The sequence below is a fragment of the Schistocerca serialis genome, chromosome 5 (assembly GCF_023864345.2).
Source record: "Schistocerca serialis cubense isolate TAMUIC-IGC-003099 chromosome 5, iqSchSeri2.2, whole genome shotgun sequence".
Classification (NCBI taxonomy): domain Eukaryota; kingdom Metazoa; phylum Arthropoda; class Insecta; order Orthoptera; family Acrididae; genus Schistocerca; species Schistocerca serialis.
The window spans coordinates 582,983,389-583,007,418 of NC_064642.1; the positions used below are offsets into that span (position 1 = coordinate 582,983,389).

The following is a 24,030-nucleotide window of genomic DNA, read 5'->3' on the forward strand; positions in this document are numbered from 1 at the left end:
AATGTCCTTAGGTTAGTTAGGTTTAAGTAGTTCTAAGTTCTAGGGGACTGATGACTTCAGAAGTTAAGTCTCATAGTGCTTAGAGCCATTTGAACAGATCCCTTTCTCAAGCTATGCATTTAGAATTACACGTGCTACGTTTAGATTCCCGATGTTTGTTCTCAAAAAGGGAAGGTCGGGATAGTATCAAACAACGATCGGACGGAAGCTATTTCTAAACTCTGGCGTTCGTGCATTAAATGTATTTGCAGTTGGGAATATGGGCAACCATTAACTGTGGAATGGTATGACGACAACAAAAATTTGTCCAGAATCAGATTTTCAGTCTCCATCGGAGTGTGCGCTGATATGAAACTTCCTGGCAGATCAAAACTGTGTGCTGGACCGAGACTCGAACTCGGGACCATCGGAGTGTGCGGTGATATGAAACCTCCTGGCAGATCAAAACTGTGTGCTGGACCGACACTCGAATTCGGGACCTTTGCCTTTCGCGGGCAAGTGCTCTACCATCTGAACTACCCAAGCACGACTCACGCCCCGTCCTCACAGCCTTACTTCCGCCAGTACCTCGTCTCCTACTTTCCAAACTTCAGAGAAGCTCTCCAGCAAAGGTCCCGAGTTCTAGTCTCGGTCCAGCACACAGTTTTAATCTGCCATGAAGTTTCATATCAGCGCACACTCCACAAGACAGTGAAAATCTCACTGGAAACATCCTCCAGGCTGTGGCTAAGCCATGTCTCCAACATATCCTTTCTTCCAGGAGTGCTAGTTCTGCAAGGTTCGGAGAGAGCTTCTGTGAAGTTTGGAAAGTAAATCCGTAAGAGTACGAGGAGGTGAAGGCCTCTTCTGAACAGCACGTTGCAAGACACACCAGATACGCTCAATAATGTTCATGTCTGGGGAGCTTGGTAACCAGAACTGTTTAAAGTCAGAAGAGTGTCACCAACTGCGACATGGTCGCCATTATGGCCTTATCACTTTAGTACATGGTGTAAAAAAAGATCTGAGGATGGTCATTACGGACTGAAACCGGTCATCGTCTAAAGAATTTATATCGTGATCAAAGACTGGAATAAAAAACATTTTTCAGAAGAGTGTTCCTGGATCCACACTGTAGCAATTCTGGACATGTGGGGTGTTGCATTATTCTGCAGGAATTGGACAAGTCCTTCGGAATGCACAATGGACATGAATGGATGCAGGTGATCAGACAGGATGCTTACGTACGTGTCACCTGTCAGAGTTCTATCTAGACGAATCAGGGGTCCCATATCACTCCAATTGCACACGGCCTACACCATGACAGAGCCCCCACCAGCTTGAACAGTCCCCAGCTGACATGCAGGGTCCATAAATTCATAACGTTGTCTTCATACACGTACACGACCATACGCTCGGTACAATTTGAAACGAGGCTCGTCCGACCAGGCAACGTTTCCAGTCATCAATACCCCAATGTCAGAGTTGATGGGTCCAGGCGAGGCGTAAAGCTTTGCGTCGTGCACTCGTCAAGGGTACACGTGTGGGTCTTCTGCTCCGAAAGCCCATATCGATGATATTTCGTTGAATGGTTAGCTCCCTGACACTCCTTGACGGCCGAGCACTGCAATTTCAGCAATCTGCAGAAGGCTTGCAGTTCATCCACGCTGAACGATTGTCCTCAGTAGTTGATAGTCCCTTTCTTGCAGGATCTTTTTGGGCCGCAGCGATGTCGGAGATTTGCAGTTTTACCGGATTCCTCACATTCACGGTGCACTCGTGAAATGGTCGTACGGGAAAAATCCCCATTTCATCGCTACCTCGGAGATGGCGTGTCCCATCGCTCTTGCGCCGACTATAACACCACGTTAAATCTTGATAACCTACCATTGTAGCAGCAGTAACCGATCTAAAATGGTTCAAATGGCTCTAAGCACTTTGTGACTTAACATAGACTTAGAACTAGTTAAACTTGATCTCACCGTGGACTTCTAGACTGAGCCACACAGAACTGAAGAAATTAACAAAAAAACTTCGTACATCCATATTTAAACTGGTTGAAGGTGGGACACATCTGGTACAATTTTTATTAAAAATGAAATTCCTCCAGCTGTACTTAAGATTTTTTATTTACTTCGCTACTAGTTCCGACGCTGCGTCAACGCCATCTTCAGGCCAGTACACTGTGATGAAATCAGTTGTGTGCAGCTCAGTCTAAAAGTCCGCGGTGAGATCAACACGTGCTCCGCATGATAGCAGGCAGTAACTCAACCTTCATCCAGTTTAAATACGTACGAAGATGAACTAACCTAAGGACATCATACACATCCATGCCAGAATTCGAACCTGCTACCGTAGTAGCAGCACGGTTCCGGGCTGAAGCGCCTAGAACCGCTCGGCCACAGCGGCCGGCAGTAACCGATCTAACAACTGCGGCAGACACTTGTGCTATACAGGCGTTGCCGACCGCAGCGTCGTATTCTGCCAGTTTACGTATTTCTGAATTTGAATAAGCATGCCTATACGAGGTTCTTTAGCGTTTCGATGTAGATTACGTAACTTAGATGTCGTTTAGTGAGAAGAATGTACGAATTCCTCCTTCAGAAAATATCAAAAAAGCTTTATTATTTCGTTCTTTCTCCTTTACAGCGAGGCCTCGGAAATCTTAGGAGAACACACTGTAAACATTTGACAACCGATAAATGTGAAGTTACAACACTTTCGAAAAACATTTATACTAGATGGCGTTTGCTTTTGTGCGGTGTTGTCTGTAATGCCATCACGGAGAAAATCAAATTTAGGGACTTGTTTGAGAACTGGTCTCGGCGTGTTGCCTATTTCCGGCCCGGCTGCCACGCAGTGTTTGGAGCGCAGCCCAGCAGGAAGGCACCGCGGGACAAAGGCGGCGAGCCGGCCGCTAATGAATCGGATAGCGTCGGCCACGCCCGCGCCGCGGTGCGTGTGGGCCGCGCCGGACCCTGCGTACGCAGCGACGGCGGCGTTTCAAAGGCGACGCTGCGCGTGCGATTGTCTGCCGACAAAAGGCGCCGCCAGGTACGAGCGGACAGTTTACACCGCACTCGTCAGCGGCCGCGCCGGGGAACGCGGAAGACGGTCCGCGCCAAAAGGCCCACCGGCCCGCAGACGAATGGCCCTGGCCGGGTAGTGGAGGGGAGAAATTCGCCACGCAGGTGACAATAGTTGAAGGCCTAGAGCCAGCTTGCACTGTGGGCGCAACCCGCCGCAAAGGCGGCGTCACGGTATTCACCAATCGACGGCATTTTGCTCCGCTCCGCTCTCAGCGGCTGTAACTAACGAGGTCGCGACGGCTGTCGTTTGTCAAATGCGCGGCCGTGACGGTTTTTGCGCAACACAGTCAAACTTACACCGTATCTGTAGCAGTTGGTCGATCCGCAGGGAAACCTTCGCGTCATGGACCGCAGCTTCGAAGTATTTGCTGAACGGACGTGTGAATTACAATACATAGGCCTATAAGTATTCGAACAGTCGCTTTATTTAATGACACTGCGACAAAAGTCGAAGTATATACACCGACGAAAAAAATCGCAACAATCAAGAAGGAATTCTACAACTATACGAAAGTTGGTTGGTGTGTTTCTAGATCCGCTTGGAGCAGACATAATCTTTCCAGATCTGAAAGATGATGTCTACTCTAAGCTCGTGCCAGTCGCCAAAGAGTGGCGCTAGTAGTGCCGCTATGAGGACGCATATCAGGCTTGCTTTAAATACGGTCTGTAAGGGTGGTGCGCGTTTATTGCCTTTGAGACTGTACGGCGTATGGCTCTGGCGCATCCTACTGCGTCTGCAGCAGCAATCCGAGTAGCAGTTGGTACCACAGTGACACATCTCTCTGCTCTTTTTTTTTTTATATCTGCTATTACATTATGGCCTGTTATCTAGACTACAAAGAACAGGCATTACTAATGAAAAACAACGGAAATTTAAATACACTATGCTGCAGTGGCTTCGATTATATTACGTTACAATAATTTATTTATTACATACAATTCATTACTTCTTAGCAAGCCCCCTGAACGGGGGCCAGTACATGTCCCTAACTGCGGCAAAGTGGACGGGGTCTACTTCTGGCGAAACCACTGCCTTTTATATCTATCTAACTATGGCAGTTATTAACACAAACACATTTATTAGCGCCGGCCGGAGTGCCCGAGCGGTTCTAGGCGCTACATTCTGGAACCGCGCGACCGCTACGGTCGCAGGTTCAAATCCTGCCTCGCGGATGGATGTGAGTGATGTCCTTAGGTTAGTTAGGTTTAAATAGTTCTAAGTTCTAGGGGACTGATAACCACAGCAGTTAAGCCCCAAAGTGCTCAGAGCCATTTGAACCAACATTTATTAGCCAAACAGATGTTGGTGCTCTTTCTAAATGTTTTAATGGCTCTCAGCACTATGGGACTTAACATCTATGGTCATCAGTCCCATAGAACTTAGAACTACTTAAACCTAACTAACCTAAGGACAGCGCACAACACCCAGTCATCACGAGGCAGAGAAAATCCCTGACCCCTCCGGGAATCGAACCCGGGAACCCGGGCGCGGGAAACGAAAACACTACCGCACTACCACGAGCTGCGGACTAAATGTTTCTCCACTGGAACACCCCTTAGAAACACGTGACAGTAAATTAAGTGTTTAAGAGGATGAGAGGCAAAACGTTAACCAGAAATCTTCCCTATCGACTTCTCCCCAAACCTAGCTCTCGCTAGGTGGGGAAGTCTTCCAGACGCTACCACCACAGTGACACAAGGAATTGCTACAAAGCAGTTCTTTCAAGGTCAGCTCCGAGCCAAACATCCTGTAGCGTACATTCCACTGACCTCAGACCACTGCCATTTGCAACCACAGTGGTGCTAAGCGAGAGCCCATTGGGGAGTGAAGATCGGTTGTGTTTTCTGATGATGATTCGACTTGTGTTGCCATTTATGAACGGCATTCCGGAGAGTGTTTTCCAACGGGATACTGCTCGCGTACATATCGCTTTTGTAACTCAACACTATCTACAGAGTGTCGACATACAGCCTTGAATTGCTCCATCATCAAGATCCGTCTCCAGTCGAGCATGTAAGGGATATCATCGGACGATAACTCCAGCAGCATCCACATCCAGCATTAACCGTGACTGTATGGACCGACCAAGCGCAACAGGCATGGAATTCCATCCCACAAACTGACATCCGGCACCTGTACAACACAATGCATGCACGTTTGCATTCATTCATTCAAGATTCTGGCACGTACGCTGGTTATTAATGAACCTGCAGTTCACATCTGCAGTGGCTTATGTCGCGCTTACGTTAACCTGTGATCTCGCAGTGTTAATCACTTAAATATGTCCTTATTCTACCTTAATTTTTTTGTACTGCGATTTTTTCCATCATTGTCTGTTTCGACGGACATTTCAGACAGAACAGATACTACAAACGATGAAGCCGCTGGTGATTTAATGCGGCGAAAAGTATGGACAGAAAACGGGATCGGAAAGAGATACGAAGTACGAAGCCCGGCACAGCACAAATTTTCAGCTCTCGCCGTAGGATTGCCGCAATGCCCTGTGCGACTAAAGTCATAATTTTCGCAGGAAGTCATAATTTCCTTCCTGTCTCTTTCCCATCAGGTTTCCCTTCCATACCTTTTACCCCAGTTATTCAAGATTCGAAGTAGAAGTTATTTTAATTCAGGCAATAGTAGATAGTAATTTAGATTTTTGTGCACTATTCTCAGGGTAATTTTTAGTACTCTCAAGCAATTACGTAGTTAGTGGATGTGAGAACTCAGTTTGATGCGATCGGTATTATGCTTACAAGGGAACCTTCCCATCGCACCCCCCTCAGGTTTAGTTATAAGTTGGCACAGTGGATAGGCCTTGAAAAACTAGACACAGATCAATTGAGAAAACAGGAAGAAGTTGTGTGGAACTATGAAAAAATAAGCAAAATATACAAACTGAGTAGTCCATGTGTAAGATAGGCAGTATCAAGGAAAATATGAGTTGAGGAGCGCTGTGGTCCCGTGGTTAGCGTGAGTAGCTGCGGAACGAGAGTTTTTTGGTTCAAGCCTTCCCTCGAGTGAAAATTTTAATTTTTTATTTTCGGTTTACATGAAAACTCTTATGTTTTCATCACTTTTTTTGGGAGTGATTATCACATCCACAAGAAAACTTAAATCGGGTAAGGTAGAAGAATCTTTTTACCCATTCGCGAAGTGTATAAGTTAGGTGGGTCGACAACATACTCCTGTCATGTGACGCACATGCCGTCACCAGTGTCGTATAGAATATATCAGACGTTTTCCTATGGAGGAATCGGTTGACCTATGACCTTGCGATCAAATGTTTTCGGTTCCCATTGGAGAGGCACGTCCTTTCGTCTACTAATCGCACGGTTTTGCGGTGCGGTCGCAAAACACAGACACTAAACTTATTACAGTGAACAGAGACGTCAATGAACGAACGGACAGATCATAACTTTGCAAAAATAAAAAAGTAAACTTTTCACTCTAGGGAAGACTTGAACCAAGGACCTTTTGTTCCGCAGCTGCTCACGCTATCCACGGGACCACGGCGCTCCTGAGTTCACAATATCCTTGATGTTGCCTATCTTTCCCATGGGTTATTCAGTTTGTATATTTTGCTTATTTTTTCATAGTTCCACACAACTTCTTCCTGTTTTCTCGATTGATCTATATTCAGTTTTTCAAGGCCTATCCACTGTGCCAACTTGTAACTAAATCTGAGGGGGATGCGATGGGGAGGTTCCCTTGTTAGTAAGGGGCGCTCTTTGAATAATGTGCTCGTCACATGCCTAGGTACCGAGCGAAGTGGCGCAGTGGTTATCACATAGGACTCGCTTTCGGGAGGACGACGGTTCAAACCCTGATTTAGGTTTTCCGCGATTTTCCTAAATCGCATCAGGTAAATGCCCGGATGGTTCCTTTGAAAGGGCACTGCCGCCTTCCTTCCCCGTCCTTTCGTAATCCGTTGGGACCGGTGCCTTCGCTGTTTGGTCCCCTCCCCCAAATCAACCAACCAGTCAACAGGCCTAGGTTAATGGTAGCGTACTAGGGAGATAAGACCTTAAGTTAGAAATATTCGACCAACATACTAGGGAATACGAAGAGGGACGGGGCTGCTTATTTGGACGAAACTAAAAAAAATTGAGTGAGCGACAGCTAGCAAGAGGAATTGGTTGTGAAATGAATCCTCAGTCGGTATTAGCATTTATCCTCTCACTCGTCATTTCTTTCACCTTTGGCAAAGTTGTGTGGTACGAAAAATGCCAAGCCGTACCGTGTTTTGTATATTTCATGTTAAACGATAAGCCCTGACTGGGTAGGCACGTTCAAAAGTCGGAAGAAGTCAAGGGCTATTGCCGCTAACAGGACCTCCAATAGCCCAAATAAAGTACTCTGGTGTTCAAGTGAACATTCGTGTTGATGATTGTAGTTTCTTTTTTGAAAGGAATACAGGCTGCCTTTAGGATCATATGCACATTAAGCGTTCCACTTGATGGTTCACGTTAGAAAAAATGCTACAAGATCTTATGTGACAATGCTTCAACTGTCATAATAGCGAAAAACATACAACAGCAACAGGAAACCAATACCTGTATTACCCATTATTGACACTACCAACGGCTCAGAAAGTGAAAAAAATCTGGTTTTTAAGTGTAGTTACATGATGAGAAATGAATAATATATTCATTAATGGTAAAACTAATAGTGTAGACGTATACTGTAAACTGACTCATTCGACATCATTTCGATAAAAGCGTCATTCAAATGATCTATGGAACATTTAACTAGCTAATTAACAAAAGTTATACAATGTGTAAGCGTGTGTACATACTTCTGTTGTGTGAGCGCGTGCGCGCTAGTGTGTGTGTGTGTGTGTGTGTGTGTGTGTGTGTGTGTGTGTGTGTGCGAACAAAATGAAAAGCATTGCAGTAACTGATTCGAGAGAAGACGAACTGGCCCGGGATGCTGAGTCAGTATTAGCAATTCTTATGTCACTCATTGTCACTCTCAACTATGACAATGACTTGATAATGCGAAACACACCAAACTGCACTGTGGTCAGAAGTCACGTTGAATAATACGTCCTCTTATAAGTCAGATTAAAAATCGGAATATCCAGTGACATCTCACCCAAATACTCTCTCCCCAAAGATCTGTGTTCAAAACGAAAGAGGCGCGCTTTCACTGGTGCGACGACGTTTCTTGCGCCCGTTGTACGTACGTAGACTGTCAACAGTCTTAAGAACCTAATCACCTACAAGATATACACAATACACTAATAACGCGACTATGTCATTGTTTTCCACGCATACTTCACATCATTGATTCTGTGGAGAGCCTCATTTCTCATCAATGCACCTCATTTTCAACAGTCGTCGATAGCCTCACATCTCCTTCAGTTTACTCTCAATCCACAGTGTGCGCTCATTGGACTGGTATTTTCATTCAACAGGTTCTGCAGTACTATCTCTTTCAAATGGTTAAAATAGCTCTGAGCACTATGGGACTTAACATCTATGGTCATCAGTCCCCTAGAACTTAGAACTACTTAAATCTAATTAACCTAAGGACATCACACAACACCGAGTCATCACGAGGCAGAGGAAATCCCTGACCCCGCCGGGAATCGAACCCGGGAACCCGGGCGTGGGAAGCGAGAACGCTACCGCACGACCACGAGCTGCGGACGTTTGAGTACACTTGATCACAGAATAGTACTGTAAAGTTTTATGCAGTCTACATATATTATAAATTAAATTTCCCCAATACCCTTTTCTGTCTGTACGTGAAGACTAATGTTAAGAACTGCTGTAGGGATTTTGATACAGTTTTCATTAAGAGAAAGATTGATTTACAAGGAGAGTTTGTGTATGTAATTTATTTCCGCTACGCCGGAGAAATCAACCGGCCATGGAACTTGGTGCTACCTGAGAGAAACCAGGCGGGTCACAAAATAAATAATGAATCTTAAATGGTATCTTATAGGTTTTTAATTTTGGAAATTGCTACGAAACGCTGTTTTTGGAATTTAGTTGATAGAAAATTTTTGCCTGATAGAGCCTGCACCAGTACTGCAGATACAAGTCTGGGACATGTTTCATTAGATTTAGCAGCTCAATAACAACAAAACTAATGGAAATCGTACTTTACTTTAACCACGTACAGTTTTGCGATGGATTCATATTAACGAAGTTGCTAAATTTCAGGCAAAATATTTTATTAGCCGTAACTCCGTAACTAAACATTTGCGGACCTATGTTTACATGAACTTTTTTCTTTAGTTTTACTTGTAGAATAACATGTTAAAATATTTGCATATCTTCGTGAATCATCAGTTCGGTCCGATACTCGTGCCAGTGGCACCTCACACACGTGTCAAGTAATACCGACCCATCCCTACAATTTAAATTTGGAAATTTGTGCTAAGTCCCATGAGACCAAACTGCTGAGGTCATCGGTCCCTACGCTTACACACTGCTTAATCTATCTTACGCTAAAGACAACACACACACCCTTGCGCGACGAGGATTCGAACCTCCGAAGGGGGCAGCCGCGCGAATCATGACAAGGCGCCTCAGACCGCAAGGCTACCCCGCGTGGCTCTACAGTTTACACTGGCTCCGTGCATACGCCCCTCTATGCTGTATGCAGCACGTTAAGACATTCGAGCCTCTATTATACTTAGCTCTCGAAGATCAGACATGGTAATGTGGTGTTTTTAATTAGTTCCATCACTATACGGAAGTCACAAATTCGAATATGTTTATCCGGCTTCCTATTACTTATATGTGCTGCGCGATCCCAGTCAGTTTGATGATAGACAACCAATTTTAGTGTGCTATGGGTTTCATCTTGACGATGAACGATTGTCCTTGGATCCGAGCAATGACTGTGCCCCGCCATGACACCTTAAAAAAAAACCCTGTCAGTACTCAGGTCTCACTGATATATGGCGCTTTATAGTAGTACTTATCTATTTTACAATCACAGTAATTCTGTAATGCTTTAATCCTTGCCCAGATCACCTCTAGATGCATCTCTACTGATGCGAAACCGGCAGTGACTTTTTAATAAAATTATTGTAACAACCAATGCAGAAGATTTTATTCACCTTGTACAATTTTTGCAGCGATTGCCCAACCTCCAGAAAATTAATACGTTCAGAATCTACTAAATTTCATTAGTCTGTACCTTCCCCGCTGTCACTCTTCGGTTACTTAATTCATTACTAGCGGCGAAAAACCTGTAGTAGGACGATGAAGATATTTAGTTTGTGGCGTGCTCAACTGTATGATTATCAGCGCCCGTACAAATTCCCAATCTTTCCACAGTCTAGTTTCCCCACTTTCCCGGGCAGAGAAAATCCCCGACTCGGCCGGGAATCGAACCCTGGACCCCATGATCCAGAGACAGCAAAGCTAGCCACTAGACCACGAGCTGCGGACCTATAATGGCCTATGGGGTATAGTCTCAGTTGTGCGACTGGATTCGTGATTTCCTGTCAGGAAGGTCGCAGTTCGTAGTAATAGACGGCAAATCATCGAGTAAACCTGATATCAGGTGTTCCCCAGGGAAGTGTCCTGGGACCTCTGCTGTTCCTGATCTGCATAAATGACCTGAGTGACCATCTGAGCAGTTCTCTTAGGTTGTTCGCAGATGATGCTGTAATTTACCGTCTAGTAAGGTCATCCGAAGACCAGTATCAGTTGCAAAGCGATTTAGAAAAGATTGCTGTATGGTGTGGCAGGTGGCAGTTGACGCTAAATAACGAAAAGTGTGAGGTGATCCACATGAGTTCCAAAAGAAATCCGTTGGAATTCGATTACTCGATACATAGTACAATTCTCAAGGCTGTCAATTCAACTAAGTACCTGGGTGTTAAAATTAAGAACAACTTCAGTTGGAAAGACCACACAGATAATATTGTGGGGAAGGCGAACCAAAGGTTGCTTTTCATTGGCAGGACACTTAGAAGATGCAACAAGTCCACTAAAGAGACAGCTTACACTACACTCGTTCGTCCTCTGTTAGAATATTGCTGCGCGGTGTGGGATCCTTACCAAGTGGGATTGACGGAGGACATCGAAAGAGTGCAAAAAAGGGCAGCTCGTTTTGTATTATCACGTAGTAGGGGAGAGAGTGTGGCAGATATGATACGCGAATTGGGATGGAAGTCATTACAGCAAAGACGTTTTTCGTCGCGGCGAGATCTATTTACGAAATTTCAGTCACCAACTTTCTCTTCCGAATGCGAAAATATTTTGTTGAGCCCAACCTACATAGGTAGCAATGATCATCAAAATAAAATAAAAGAAATCAGAGCTCGAACAGAAAGGTTTAGGTGTTCTTTTTTCCCGATCGCTGTTCGGGAGTGGAATGGTAGAGAGATAGTATGATTGTGGTTCGACGAACCCTCTGCCAAGCACTTAAATGTGAATTGCAGAGTAGTCATGTAGATGTAGATGTAGATGCAGATGTAGAACTCCTAAATCTTGGACAGAAGATCTACAGGCCAGTGATGTTAGAGAACAATGACAGTAAAAAATGGTTCAAATGGCTCTGAGCACTATGGGGCTTAATATCTGAGCCTATCAGTCCCCTAGTACTTAGAACTACTAAAACCTAACTAACCTAAGGACATCACACACATCCATGCCCGAGGCAGGATTCGAAACTGTGACCGTAGCGGTCGCGCGGTTCCAGACCGAAGCGCCTAGAACCGCTCGGCCACACTGGCCGGCAGGTAAACCTCTGAAAGCCACTTATTCCATACTTTAACAGTCTGCGTTAATAGCAGACGAGCTTTAAATGGACGTCTCCTGTCGACAGAGTGACAGAGTCGTAAGACTGTCGGCGCGAAACTTCATCGACGAACTCTCTCATTGTTACACTAATTGGTGCCGCAGCTCCGTCCACGCTCGCCAGCAGTGCAGAACCCGTTGTACAGTAGACTCACCGGCAGGACGTCGCAGGAGTAGAGCGCGTGGTCGGCGCTGCAGCCCGCCTCCTGCAGCAGCAGCGGCGGCAGAGGCGGGGGCGGCAGCTGGAACTGCGGGGGCGGGCCGGGGCACGCGCAGTCGTACTCCGCCTCCAGCATCTGCCGACACACGTCACACAGGCCTGTCGTCACGCGCCTCGCTATCACGACACTCACGCTCCATGTCTTAATTTACAATAAATACCCGACAATACACTGTGTTACTAGTTTCCACAAGACTAAGCTGCCATCTTCAGATCCCCAGTGTACAGCACGATTTCATAAGCTGTACTCTATGGATCTGAAGACGGCAGCTAGACAAGATGGAAACTAGTAATCCAGTGTATCTGCACGCGATCAAGACAATATGAAACTTCATAGCTGAAGCTTTCTTTGCCGTAATTTACTGCTGTTGCTGCACACAATCAACGATACTTGGCAATAGTAAGTGAGAGCTTCAAAAACTGTGCGAAATGTGGGTAAAACTTCACAGGAGGCTGTCCACGCTGTAACCGCGAACGGCGTGTTGGTAGCGCATGTCGCGGGCAGTCGTAGGACGTTATGATGGTGGAACAGCCCTTCTGTGTACTCAGTGGCGTAACGACATTTTTGTTTCGGTCGTGGGAGAAATACCAAGTGTTTAACATACCCGTGACAACAGCCTTAACATGTTAGGTCCTAGAGTGCGGACTGATGACCTCGATGTTTAGCCCCCATCAAACCCCAAAACCAACCAAAAAACCTAGAGTGCGAACTAACCAAGTATTCGGGGAAAAGGTAATAAATAAAACTCTCATCCGTTATGGATTCAGAAACTGAGAGTGTAATGAAGAAAGCCGCGTGGGGTAGCCGCGCGGTCTAGGGGGCGCCTTGCCGTGATCCGCGCGGCTCCCGCCGTCGGAGGTTCGAGGTAATCCTCAAAACTTCTAAAACAGATGAATTGACTTATCAAAAGTGCATGCCGTCTGATGTCATCTAGAATCATAAGTAGAAGGTTAAAACGATAGTTTTCTCCACATAACTGAAATATTCATAGATTGCCTGGATCTTCATTAAGTGTATGGTTTACAGTGAAAATGATCGGTTCCAGTTTTCAAACATTTATTCTACCGTCCGTAACAGCTGATCAAATCCATCATGACACATTGCAAAGAGGCCGAGTTATACAGTATGTCTTCGTAAAACAACTGACCGGATCACAAATCAAGAAAAATACTTTTTCACACTTTTAAATCTTAGTGAAATAATATTCAAGTAACCAACACAGCTTGCACTTCGAGATATCAGCTCAAACTGCCCGACCCAGCAGCCTCGCTGCTTCCCTGTTTATATATTCTAAATAATGGATGGTCACTTGGACTATTATTACTTAATAATGCCAGCATATTTTTAATCGTATTTCCAATTAAAAGTTCCAAAGCTAAGATGTTCTGATTACACAGAATAAAACGTCTAAAATTACAGAATTGAATAATATGTGAAATTTATAATATAAAAATGTTTTTAAATGTGAAAATTCCATCTCAATATGAGTACAATAATGAACTTCACAAAATTAATTAATACACGCTAATTACACAACTACACACATTTCTAACAATAATTGAAGCTAAGAGAGTAAAACGAAACAGGTTTCGATTCACAGAATTTGTAACAGATGCTTAGAATTGTATAATTAGGCGTATGTCTGGTTATAACAATACGAGTTTAATTAATAAAGTCATTAAGACGGAATGTTCTTTACAGTTTTCATCCTAAACTTACGTTTTACAATATGTGCCTTCATTTGCAAGCGACAGAATAACTTCTTGAATGAGTAAACTACATTTGTAAAAGTCCAATTATTTAAATAATTACAGTTGGTGATTAATACCGTATATTTTATTCTTACCATTATCACTAATTCAAGTCTTTCCCATTACTACAATGAATGCCACAGTTTGTTAAAATACATCGTCGTTTGTTTTATTTTGTAATAGTGTTTGCTAATTAGTCTCCAATTTAGTGTCATTTTTATGAAATTCACGAATCACCACAATACCAATCATTTTAAAGTGAGATATTGTACTACACGATGTCAGGAAATCGAAGTTTTCATTAAGTCTTTGTATATGAAGCCCGGTCCACACGCAACGATCTGTCTGCGCAGACATCGGCGCAGATGTCTGTACATGCAAAAGATCGCTGCAAATGTGGTGTGTTCATACGACACAAACCCCAATCTACTACTCGCCCGCCATCTATCGGTGTAGAAAAGAAATATCAGTGGCAAGCGACTACGCTCCCCGTAAACGTCAAAAATTTAATTCAGTTATTCTGAAATATAGAAATGAAGGAAGTTCTGTTGTGGTCTCTGTTCGCAACTTGAGTTGCAAGAAACATTCAGACCAACCGCAGGAAATAGAGAAAGCGGTCAAAATGGTGTAGACAGTGGCTGCTAAAGCGAAAGCAGATTTCTCACGTAAATTTACTGCGAGATTTGCGGGGCGAACCTTAAGAAAGCCAAGCAGATCAAAATACCATAACGTTGGCTGGTATACTTGATCAACTCCTACAGCAGACTTCTAGATTTCTGAACTTTGAATAACTCTTTTCAGTAAACAGTTCGCAACGATTTTTTTTATTTTTTATTACTGTTTCTCTGTTTGCCGAGGCGTCAACTGCCCGCAATTTTTCAATTAGAGCATTGTATGCTGCTGTCTTTTTGTCTCGGTCACTATATTCTTTACTTTTAATCTTCCAGAAACATGGGTGGCTTCTATATATTTCAATGAATTCACTAACAAACTCTCGAGAACACTGATGAGTGTCAGCCATTTTAATGCCCTGTGCGCACAAATACAAACACTAGACTGAGCAAACAGGTGTTTCGCGCCAGATTTGCGGCATCTCCTGTCCACACGCTCCAACTTGTCTGCGCAGATGTGGCTTGAATCCACAGATTTGAGAGGTTTCGCTCAAACCTCCAACTCCAACTTCCAGCTTTGCACACACCTGAGGTTGGTACAAATCTTCTGTCCACACGCAGCGATCTGTCTGCGCAGATCCGATGTGCGCAGACAGATCGTCGCGTGTGGACGGGCCTTTAGGTATATTACACCACAAGCCAGGATATTGCGCGATACGACCACCTGGACAAATTGAGGACAACGATGAGGCCTCTTTCAAACACTGATAGATACTGATAACGCTGTCTCCCACGAGTACGATTGATCTCCTTCACAGTAATCACTCAAAAGCTGACGTTGTTCATGCCGTACCACATCTGGTAACAATATTAAACATGAATAACGCTAATGCACTCTGGTGACCGTTGTACCTGTCACAGAATTGCAGCTCTAATCATTTACATACCCGCTGATGGTGCGTACTTGTACGAATTTACATTCACGTCCGACCATGTCTTCTGGCTGCTTCACTTTTTTCTGAGGTAGTGTACAGTTAAAAAAAAACTTCTTGTAAGAATGTAAAAAATGGAATAATCTGAAAAGTTATTTTAAAATGTTAATCAGTTCTTCTACCTTACCTTGGCATAAAAACTGCATACTGAAGAGGGGAAAGCGAACAAACCACGCTTCGTTCCACTAATAATTTCTCATAACCAACCTATTTTCGAGGATTGATGAAGTGAATGTGAGTAGAACAAAGTTTGTTTGGTTTTCAGTAGCGAACAGATTTAAAGAAGTAAAGATCGATGTATCTAGTATCTTGAACTTCATTTACTTGTATAACTACTGATAATTTGATGTTTCCCCCTTTATTCTCTATTCACACAATCCCTGAAGTATATATATATATATATATATATATATATATATATATATATATATATATATATATATTAAGATGGTATCTGTTCTTTCGGACATGTCCGAAAGAACAGATACCATCGGCGACCATGCAGCTCGTTAGGAGATCACGGGTTCGAGTCCCGGTCGGGGCACACATTTTCAACTGTCCCCGTTGACTTATATCAACGCCTGCATGCAGCTAAGGGTATTCATCGTAATTTCAATCTCCAAAGTGTTTTGAGGGCTACTAGTACGGCAAAAGCTTGCGCCTTCTGCGTATCACTTACTGGCCCAACTTTTGAATAACGCTATCACTTCTCAAACGGTTCAAATGGCTTTGAGCACTATAGGACTTAACATCTGAGATCATCAGTCCCCTAGACTTAGAACTACTTAAGCCTAACTAACCTAAGGACATCACACACATCCATGCCCGAGGCAGGATTCGAACCTGCGACCGTAGCAGCAGTGCGGTTCCGGACTGAAGCACCTAGAACCGCTAGGCCACAGTTGCCGGCTATCACTTACCAAAAATCATGTACTACCAGCTTCGATTGTTACTTATCGGCATCGGGTGTCATAATTGCTTTATTGCAGTACCTATGTGGATATTTCCACCATCTTCCATGCCACTCTCTGGAGTCTTGATAGCTACTGGAACATCACGGCTAACGCATACATTTATCCGGAATGGGTTTAATTCCTTACCATTCCGTTTTTCTCTCTCTTTTTTAAAGGGAGATCCTTTAGTACCATATTTAGAAGAAAGACGACTTTTCCGTATTTGCCACGGAAGCGTAGTTTTTATGATGTCCTGAGATGTATTATACGATGCTCACCTTTCTCGCTTGATCCTCAAAAACTTGTTGCAGATTGCAGCATGGTTTTCCTTTGCCTCCCTTTAAAAATCTGAAAGGAACGGCTCTCCGTAGGCGCCCGAGAGCTCTTCATATTGCGTCTGTTGACTGACTCGCAAAGAGGCGGCTGGAAATTGCGACAAACGGGTCTTACAGCAGCTCGGCAGCAGGAAGGAAGCAAAAGAACTTCAAGAGCCAAGATTTATTACAAATGATAAATTCTATTCACTGTGTCGCAGTATCCAGAACAAAAACTCTCAACGAATATGAACGGTCCGTTTGTGCTTCTAAACAGTCTAACACACTTGATCTCATGGGATGTTAAATTTTATTGGGTTCACCAAATAGAGTTTGCTTGTAAAGCGTAAAATAAGGTTTAGTTACATATCAGGATTGATACAGAAGGAAAAAAATCCGTGTTTCAAAAATATTGCAGGGATTTGACTAACTACAATAATAAAGCCACTGCCGTTGTATCTGGATATGGCAAGACTGTGGCCACCACATAATTGTTTGAAATAGGTAGGTTTTATTGTGTAACTGGCCTTCTATTAGCAACAACCATTATGGTCGTCTACTGGAGAGGCATTCTCCTTTCTTTAGGTAACTGTTTATATAGCTGTGTAAGTACTAGACACGACATGAGAGTTCTTTCCTTTATACCTTCTGTGTGTTTTGTACACATTTGTTACATATGTTGTCTTGACTGTGGTAACAGTTAATAATGTACTGATTAACTAGGTTATAATGTATTTCCAAAATTAAGGAAGCAGTGAAGACACTGTCATACTCAGGTGCATCAGATGCGAGGACGCGGTAAAAACGTCGAGACAGTCACATCTGATGCAGCGAAGGAAGAAGAAATGTCACATCTTCAGATGTTGCTATATGTTGCGAAATGAAATAACAACCAAGTACATTGAGAGTTATATTTTTACGCTGATTCTATTTAGTGCTGGAGAACTTTAGCTTACTTTTACTACGTTTGTACGTGTATCTCGTATTCACTTCCTGTGTGTGGTATGGCATCCGAGTCAGAGCCTGTTTTTGTACCTGTGCCGTTTACTATGTATTGATCATCTGTCAGATGTGGAGCCTGTATTATTCTAGGATATGGTCTCTCCAATTTGTATGCCGCATGTAGTGCTCGCGATGCTTCGTCGGCGACGTTGTTCGTAGAGTTCCAGTTGTCCTGTCTGCGCACTAACTCCCCTATGTCGTGGTTCCCTAACCTCAGTCTTGAGCCAAAGAAACTGATACACCTGCCTAATAAAGTGTAGTGTCTTCGCGAGCACCCAGAAGTGTCGCAACACGACATGGCAGGGACTCGACTAATGTCTAAATAGTGCTGGAGGGAACTGACATCATGAATCCTGTAGGGCTGTCCATACATCTGTAAGAGTGTGACGGGGTGAAGATCTCTTCTGAACAGCACGTTGCAAGGCATCCCGTATATGCTCAATAATGTTCATGTCTGGGGAGTTTGGTGGCCAGCGGATGTGTATAAACTCAGAACAATGTTCCTGGACCCACACCGTAGCGATTCCGGACGTGAACGGATGCAGGTGATCAGACAGGATGCTTACGTATGTGTCACTTCTCAGAGTCGTATCTAGACGTATCAGGAGTCCCATATCGCACACGCCCAACACCACTGTAGAGGCTCAACCAGCTTGAACATTCGCCTGCTGACATGCAGGGTCCATGGTTCATGAGGTTGTCTCCATACCCGTACACGTCCATCCGCTCGATACGAAATGAAACGAGACTCGTCCGACAAGGCAACATGTTTCGACTCTGTAAGCCCATATCGCCGGCCGGAGTGGCCGAGCGGTTCTGGGCGCTACAGTCTGGAACCGAGCGACCGCTACGGTCGCAGGTTCGAATCCTGTCTCGGGCATGTATGTGTGTGATGTCCTTAGGTTAAATGGCTCTGAGCAGTATGGGACTTAACTTCAGAGGTCATCAGTCCCCTAGAACTTAGAACTACTTAAACCTAACTAACGTCGCAGTTCCAGACTGAAGCGCCTAGAACCGCTCGACCACTCCGGTCGGCTGTCCTTAGGTTAGTTAGCTTTAAGTAGTTGTAAGTTCTAGGAGACTGATGACCTCAGACGTTAAGTCGCATAGTGCTCAGAGCCATTTTTTTAAAGACCGTATCGATGATGTTTCGTTAATTGCTTCACACGCAGACACTTGTCGATGGCCCAGCAATGCAATCCACTTCTGTCCCGTTGAACGATTAGAAACGTCTCCTTATAAAATTTTAAGAATGACTGTGCTGATAAACCTCTTACATTATTTGCTTTTCAAACAGCTGAGCAAAACTGAACGTACTCAGACATTACTCTCTTTATTTATTCTGATCAACACTAAACTGACACACAATATTTTTAGAGCAACGCAATCTGACTTTTAATAATCGCTACAAAAGAATGGCCCTGACTAACAATAACCTATACCTTTCATGAATCACTTACCTCACAAAAATCTTCGTTACTCAAACTACTCCAATACAGCGAGCCCCAATACTGCCAGCTAAATAAAAGATTCGAACTACTGAAGTCACTAACTACAAATTATGGGGGCATTTCCAATTGCTTTGTGTTTTAATATTGTCTTTAAATTAAATATTTGTTCTATGCATGAGCGACCGGGGCGGAAGCCTGCTTGATAATCACCAATTTGGCGTTCCAGCTGCTCTTGTGTTCTTTTCAGCAGGCATGTTGAGAGAATTTTGTAGGTGACTTGTAAAAGTGAGATTCCCCTGTAGTTATTGTTCTGTCTCCTTTTTTATGTAACGGGTGAATAAGGGCACATTTCCAATCCTCTGGTAATTTTTCTGTTTCCCATATTTTTGTTATTATTTTTGTGAGCTCTTGCAACGTCTTTGGTCCTAGGTTTTTTAATAGCTCTGCAACAATGCCATCTTCGCCAGATGTTCTATTATTTTTTAAGTTTTTAATGTGACATTTGATTTCTTCCTGTGTTGGTGGTAATGAATCCGGTTGAGCGTTGGCACAGATTTCTTTGGGAAACCTTAAACTAGGTTCTGGGCAATTTAGTAGGTTAGAAAAATATTGAGCCAATACTTGACAGTTTTCCTGGTTTGTTAGGGCTAATTTACCATCTGGTTTTCTGAAACATAAATTTTGAGGGATATAGCCTCGTATTTTATCTGCGAAAGTTCTGTAGAAGTCTCTTGTATTATAGTTTTGGAAATTTTCTTCTATGGCAACCAGTTGTGCCTTTGTGTACTTCCTTTTTGCTTGCCTAATAGATTTTGAAACCTGTTTTCTAACCTCGTTAAATAAATGTAGACTTTCTTGTGATTTTTTACTGTTATATTCTTGAAATGCCTTTTTTCTCCTTTCCAATGCATTTTCACAGTCTGAATCCCACCAAGGGTGTTTGAATATCTTTTTCAAGGGAATAGTTTCCTTAGCTATTCGCGTGATTTTAGAATGAAATTCTTCCCATGTGTTTGTCTTTTCCTTCTCCCATTCTTCTTTTACTTTAGATTCTTTAATCTTCTTGGTGTCATATTTCTGTATTTCTGTTATCTTCTGATGACTTCTTCGTGCTGTAAACTTGATTTTAATTCTAGTTAGGTAATGGTCTGAATCAATGTTTGCTCCTCTGCGTACTTGGACGTCGTAAATTTCTTTTTGTACTGGGTATGAAATCGCCACATGATCTATTTGAAACTCGACAATTTGTTGTATAGGAGATCTCCATGTCTTTTGTTTTCTTGGACATTTTCTTAGAGATGTTGACATTATCTTCAGGTTATTCTGCTTACATAGTTCGACGAGCCTTGTACCATTTTTATTGGTAAATTTATGTGCAGGATATTTGCCTACGGTTTTTTGGTGGATTTTCTCTCTACCAATTTGGGCATTAAAATCGCCGAGTAGAACTTTTGTATCATCTTTTGGAATCTTGGCCATTATATTCTCCAAATTTTCCCAGAACTTTTCTGTATCTATGGGGTTTTTCTTGTTGTCTCCGTTTGTGGGAGCATGAACATTAACCATTGTGTATGTTTTGTTGGCACATAGTAAGCGCATCGTCATTATCCTATCATTTACGGGAGTAACTTCCTTGATGGAGCTGAGCACGCTCTTGTGTATGATAAACGCCATCCCGAGATTGGGGGCTCCTCTTCCGATTCGTTTATCCGTCTTGCTCTTAAAGATGCGATAGTTGCCATAATCTGATGTTTCTCCATCTGTAAAACGTGTCTCCTGTAAAGCTAGTATTACTATCTTTTGCTTTTCAAGTTCTGTTGTAAGGTTTAGAAGTTTTCCTGGTTGGATTAATGTATTTATGTTAAAGGTTCCAATGTATGTAGGTGTTTTAAGTAGAAGTTTGCCAGAGAGCTCCGACTTTCTCTGATGTAATCGTGTAAGTCCAGGTTCCCCAGAATCCGAATTCCTGGTTGCCATCTGTTGATGGGTGGATTGGTTACCACCTGGGGTAATGTTGTTATTACTTGCACGAGTCATACTTGCTTGTAATCAAGTTGGTCCAGTGTTTCCACTGGGTGTTTAGAACCAGGGATTGTTAGTTCCTGGCGCATTATGACCAGCCGCACATTGTGTGAACAGACGCTGACCAGGATGCCGATGGTTCCCACTTCAGACGCGTCCTGGATTTGGGTGTTGACAGTGCTTATTGTAATGGCGGCACTTACTCGCCATGACACAGCAACGTCTTCGGGTTCTGTGGTTTTTGAATGAGTGTGACCCTTGCCAAAAGTCACCCTCCCACACCCTCGTGATGCTGCCGCCTCGGTCAGGGACTGCTTATTTGGGTTTCCCCTTATTCGCAGCTGTCCACCATATCTGATGGATCGTTCGCTATCCGCCACCTGCGACCCGCCCTGTACCTGAGGCTCGGCTAATATATATATATATATATATATATATATATATATATATATATATATATATATATATATCAGTTCATGACATCCAGTCTTACAAATTTACTGTCTCTGATGGACACACGTCCAGATCATCCGCTCTCAAAACTCCGCCATCTCTCTCCCCACATCCACCACTGCTGGCGGCTCACCTCCAACTGCGCAACGCTACTCGCTGTTCATATCCAACTACCCAACACTACAATAGCGAATATTACAATAATGCTAACGAACCACAGACTGTACACAGCACAGTCAGTGATTTTCATATAGAGCGCTACGTGGCGTTACCAATATAAAAACGTAAACAGCCTACTTACATATACAGAGCGCTACGTGGCGTTACCAATGTAAAAACCTAAACAGCCTACTTACAGATTCTCTTCAGGTGTCGTTAGCCCTGTTCTCGCAGGACCTTTTTCCGGCCGCAGCGAAGTCGGAGATTTGGTGTTTTACCGGATTCCTGATATTGACGGTACACTCGCGAAATGGTCGTACTTCGTCTTTATCTCGGAGATGCTGCGTCCCTTCGTTCTTGCACTGATCATAGCACCACGCTCAAGCTCACTTAAATCATGATAACCTGCCATTGGGGCAGCAGTAACCGATCTAACTGCTGCGCCAGACACTTTTTTTTTTTTTTTCATTGGCGCTTCTGTGTATTTCCTAGAGCACGTGTTCAGGTGCCATTCTCACCACAGGCGGAAGTGCGAGTGTGTTGAGACCAGACTGTGCAAGTGCTACCAGCAGCGTCCTTCCGCAGTGTGGGAACTGGAGAGTGGCGCAGAGGTGACCGCCGCCGCCGAGACGGCGGCGGCGCCAGGCGACACAGAACGGCAAACGGCGGTGCCTGCGGCGGCGCGGCGCGGCTCGGCTCGGCGTGTCCAATGTGGGCGGAACAGCGGCACGGCCGCGGCCCGTGAAATGGCCTCTCGTGGGTGGCCGCGCTGCGACGGTCCGCGGCGGGTGGCGGCCGGGCCAGCCGGCCTCGTAAAGCGGGCGGCCGGCGCCGTTTCCGGGCTCCGCCGCTCTGCCTCCCCGCACTCTGATAAGCAAACGACGCGGCCCGTTCCCCGTGAACGGCCCTGCGGGACGAATTCCTCAAGCCGCGTCGCTGCTGGCCGCGTGACCGCCTGGGGTACGCCCTTGTCTGCCGCGTCACCTCCGCCCGTAACCAGCCGGTTTGTAACTCGGACGTCAGGAAGGTCAATCTCAGTCGTTAAGTTATCGCCGTTTTAGCGTGACTTTTAAAGTCTCGATACCAACGCAACAATTAAAATCGCTCAAAAGAGGAAAGGCCGCTGGACCTGATGGGATACCAGTTCGATTTTACACAGAGTATGCGAAGGAACTTGCCCTGCATTTCAGCACAATTTTCCATTGTTACAACCTCTCGATATACCTCAGCATCATCCGCAAGAAGCCTCAGTGAACTTCCGATGTCATCCACAAGGTCTTTTATGTATATTGTGAATAGCAACGGTCCTACGACACTGCCCTGCGGCACACCTGAAATCACTCCGGAAGACTTCTCTCCATTGAGAATCTGTTATCCAGGAACTCTTCAATCCAATCACACAATTGGTCTGATAGTCCACATGCTCTTACTCTGTTCATTAAATGACTGTCGGGAACTGTATCGAACGCCTTGCGGAAGTCAAGAAGCACGGCATCTACCTGGGAACCCGTGTCTATGGCCCTCTGAGTCTCGTGGACGAATAGCGCGAGCTGGGTTTCACACGATCGTCTTTTTCGAAACCCATGCCGATTCCTACAGAGTAGATTTCTCGTCTCCAGAAAAGTCATTATACTCGAACATAATACGTGTTCCATAATTCTGCAACTGATAGACGTTAGAGATATAGGTCTATAGTTCTGCACATCTGTTCGACGTCCCTTCTCGAAAACGGGGATGACCTGTGCCCTTTTCCAATCCTTTGGAACGCTACGCTCTTCTAGAGACCTACGGTACACCGCTGCAAATAGGTTACACTACGCTTGTTCACCCACTGCTTGAATATTGCTCAGCAGTGTGGGATCCGTACCAGATAGGGGTGATAGAAGAGATAGAGAAGATCCAACGGACAGCAGCGTGCTTCGTTATAGGATAATTTAGCAATCGCGAAAGCGTTACGGAGATGATAGATAAACTCCAGTGGAAGACTCTGCAGGAGAGACGCTCAGTAGCTTGGTACGGGCTTTTGTTGAAGTTTCGAGAAGATGCCTTCACCGAGGAGTCAAGCCGTATATTGCTCCCTCCAACGTATATCTCGCGAAGAGACCATGAGGATAAAATCAAAGAGATTAGAGCTCACACAGAGGCATACCGACAATCCTTCTTTCCACGAAGAATACGGGACTGGAAGGGAGAACCGATAGAGGTACTCAAGATACCCTCCGCCACACACCGTCAGGTGGCTTGCGGACTATGGATGTAGATGTAGA

The 24,030-nt window shown here is 44.3% G+C and overlaps 1 protein-coding gene across 1 annotated transcript in view; it reads right to left on the bottom strand.

Moving 5' to 3' along the window:
• Positions 1 to 24,030, bottom strand: part of LOC126481489 (uncharacterized) — a 160,955-nt gene that overhangs the window by 43,633 nt on the left and 93,292 nt on the right. Inside the window, exon 2 of the mRNA XM_050105269.1 lies at positions 11,990 to 12,130. Coding sequence (XP_049961226.1) covers positions 11,990 to 12,130 — 141 coding nt within the window. The remainder of the gene's footprint in view (positions 1 to 11,989; positions 12,131 to 24,030) is intronic.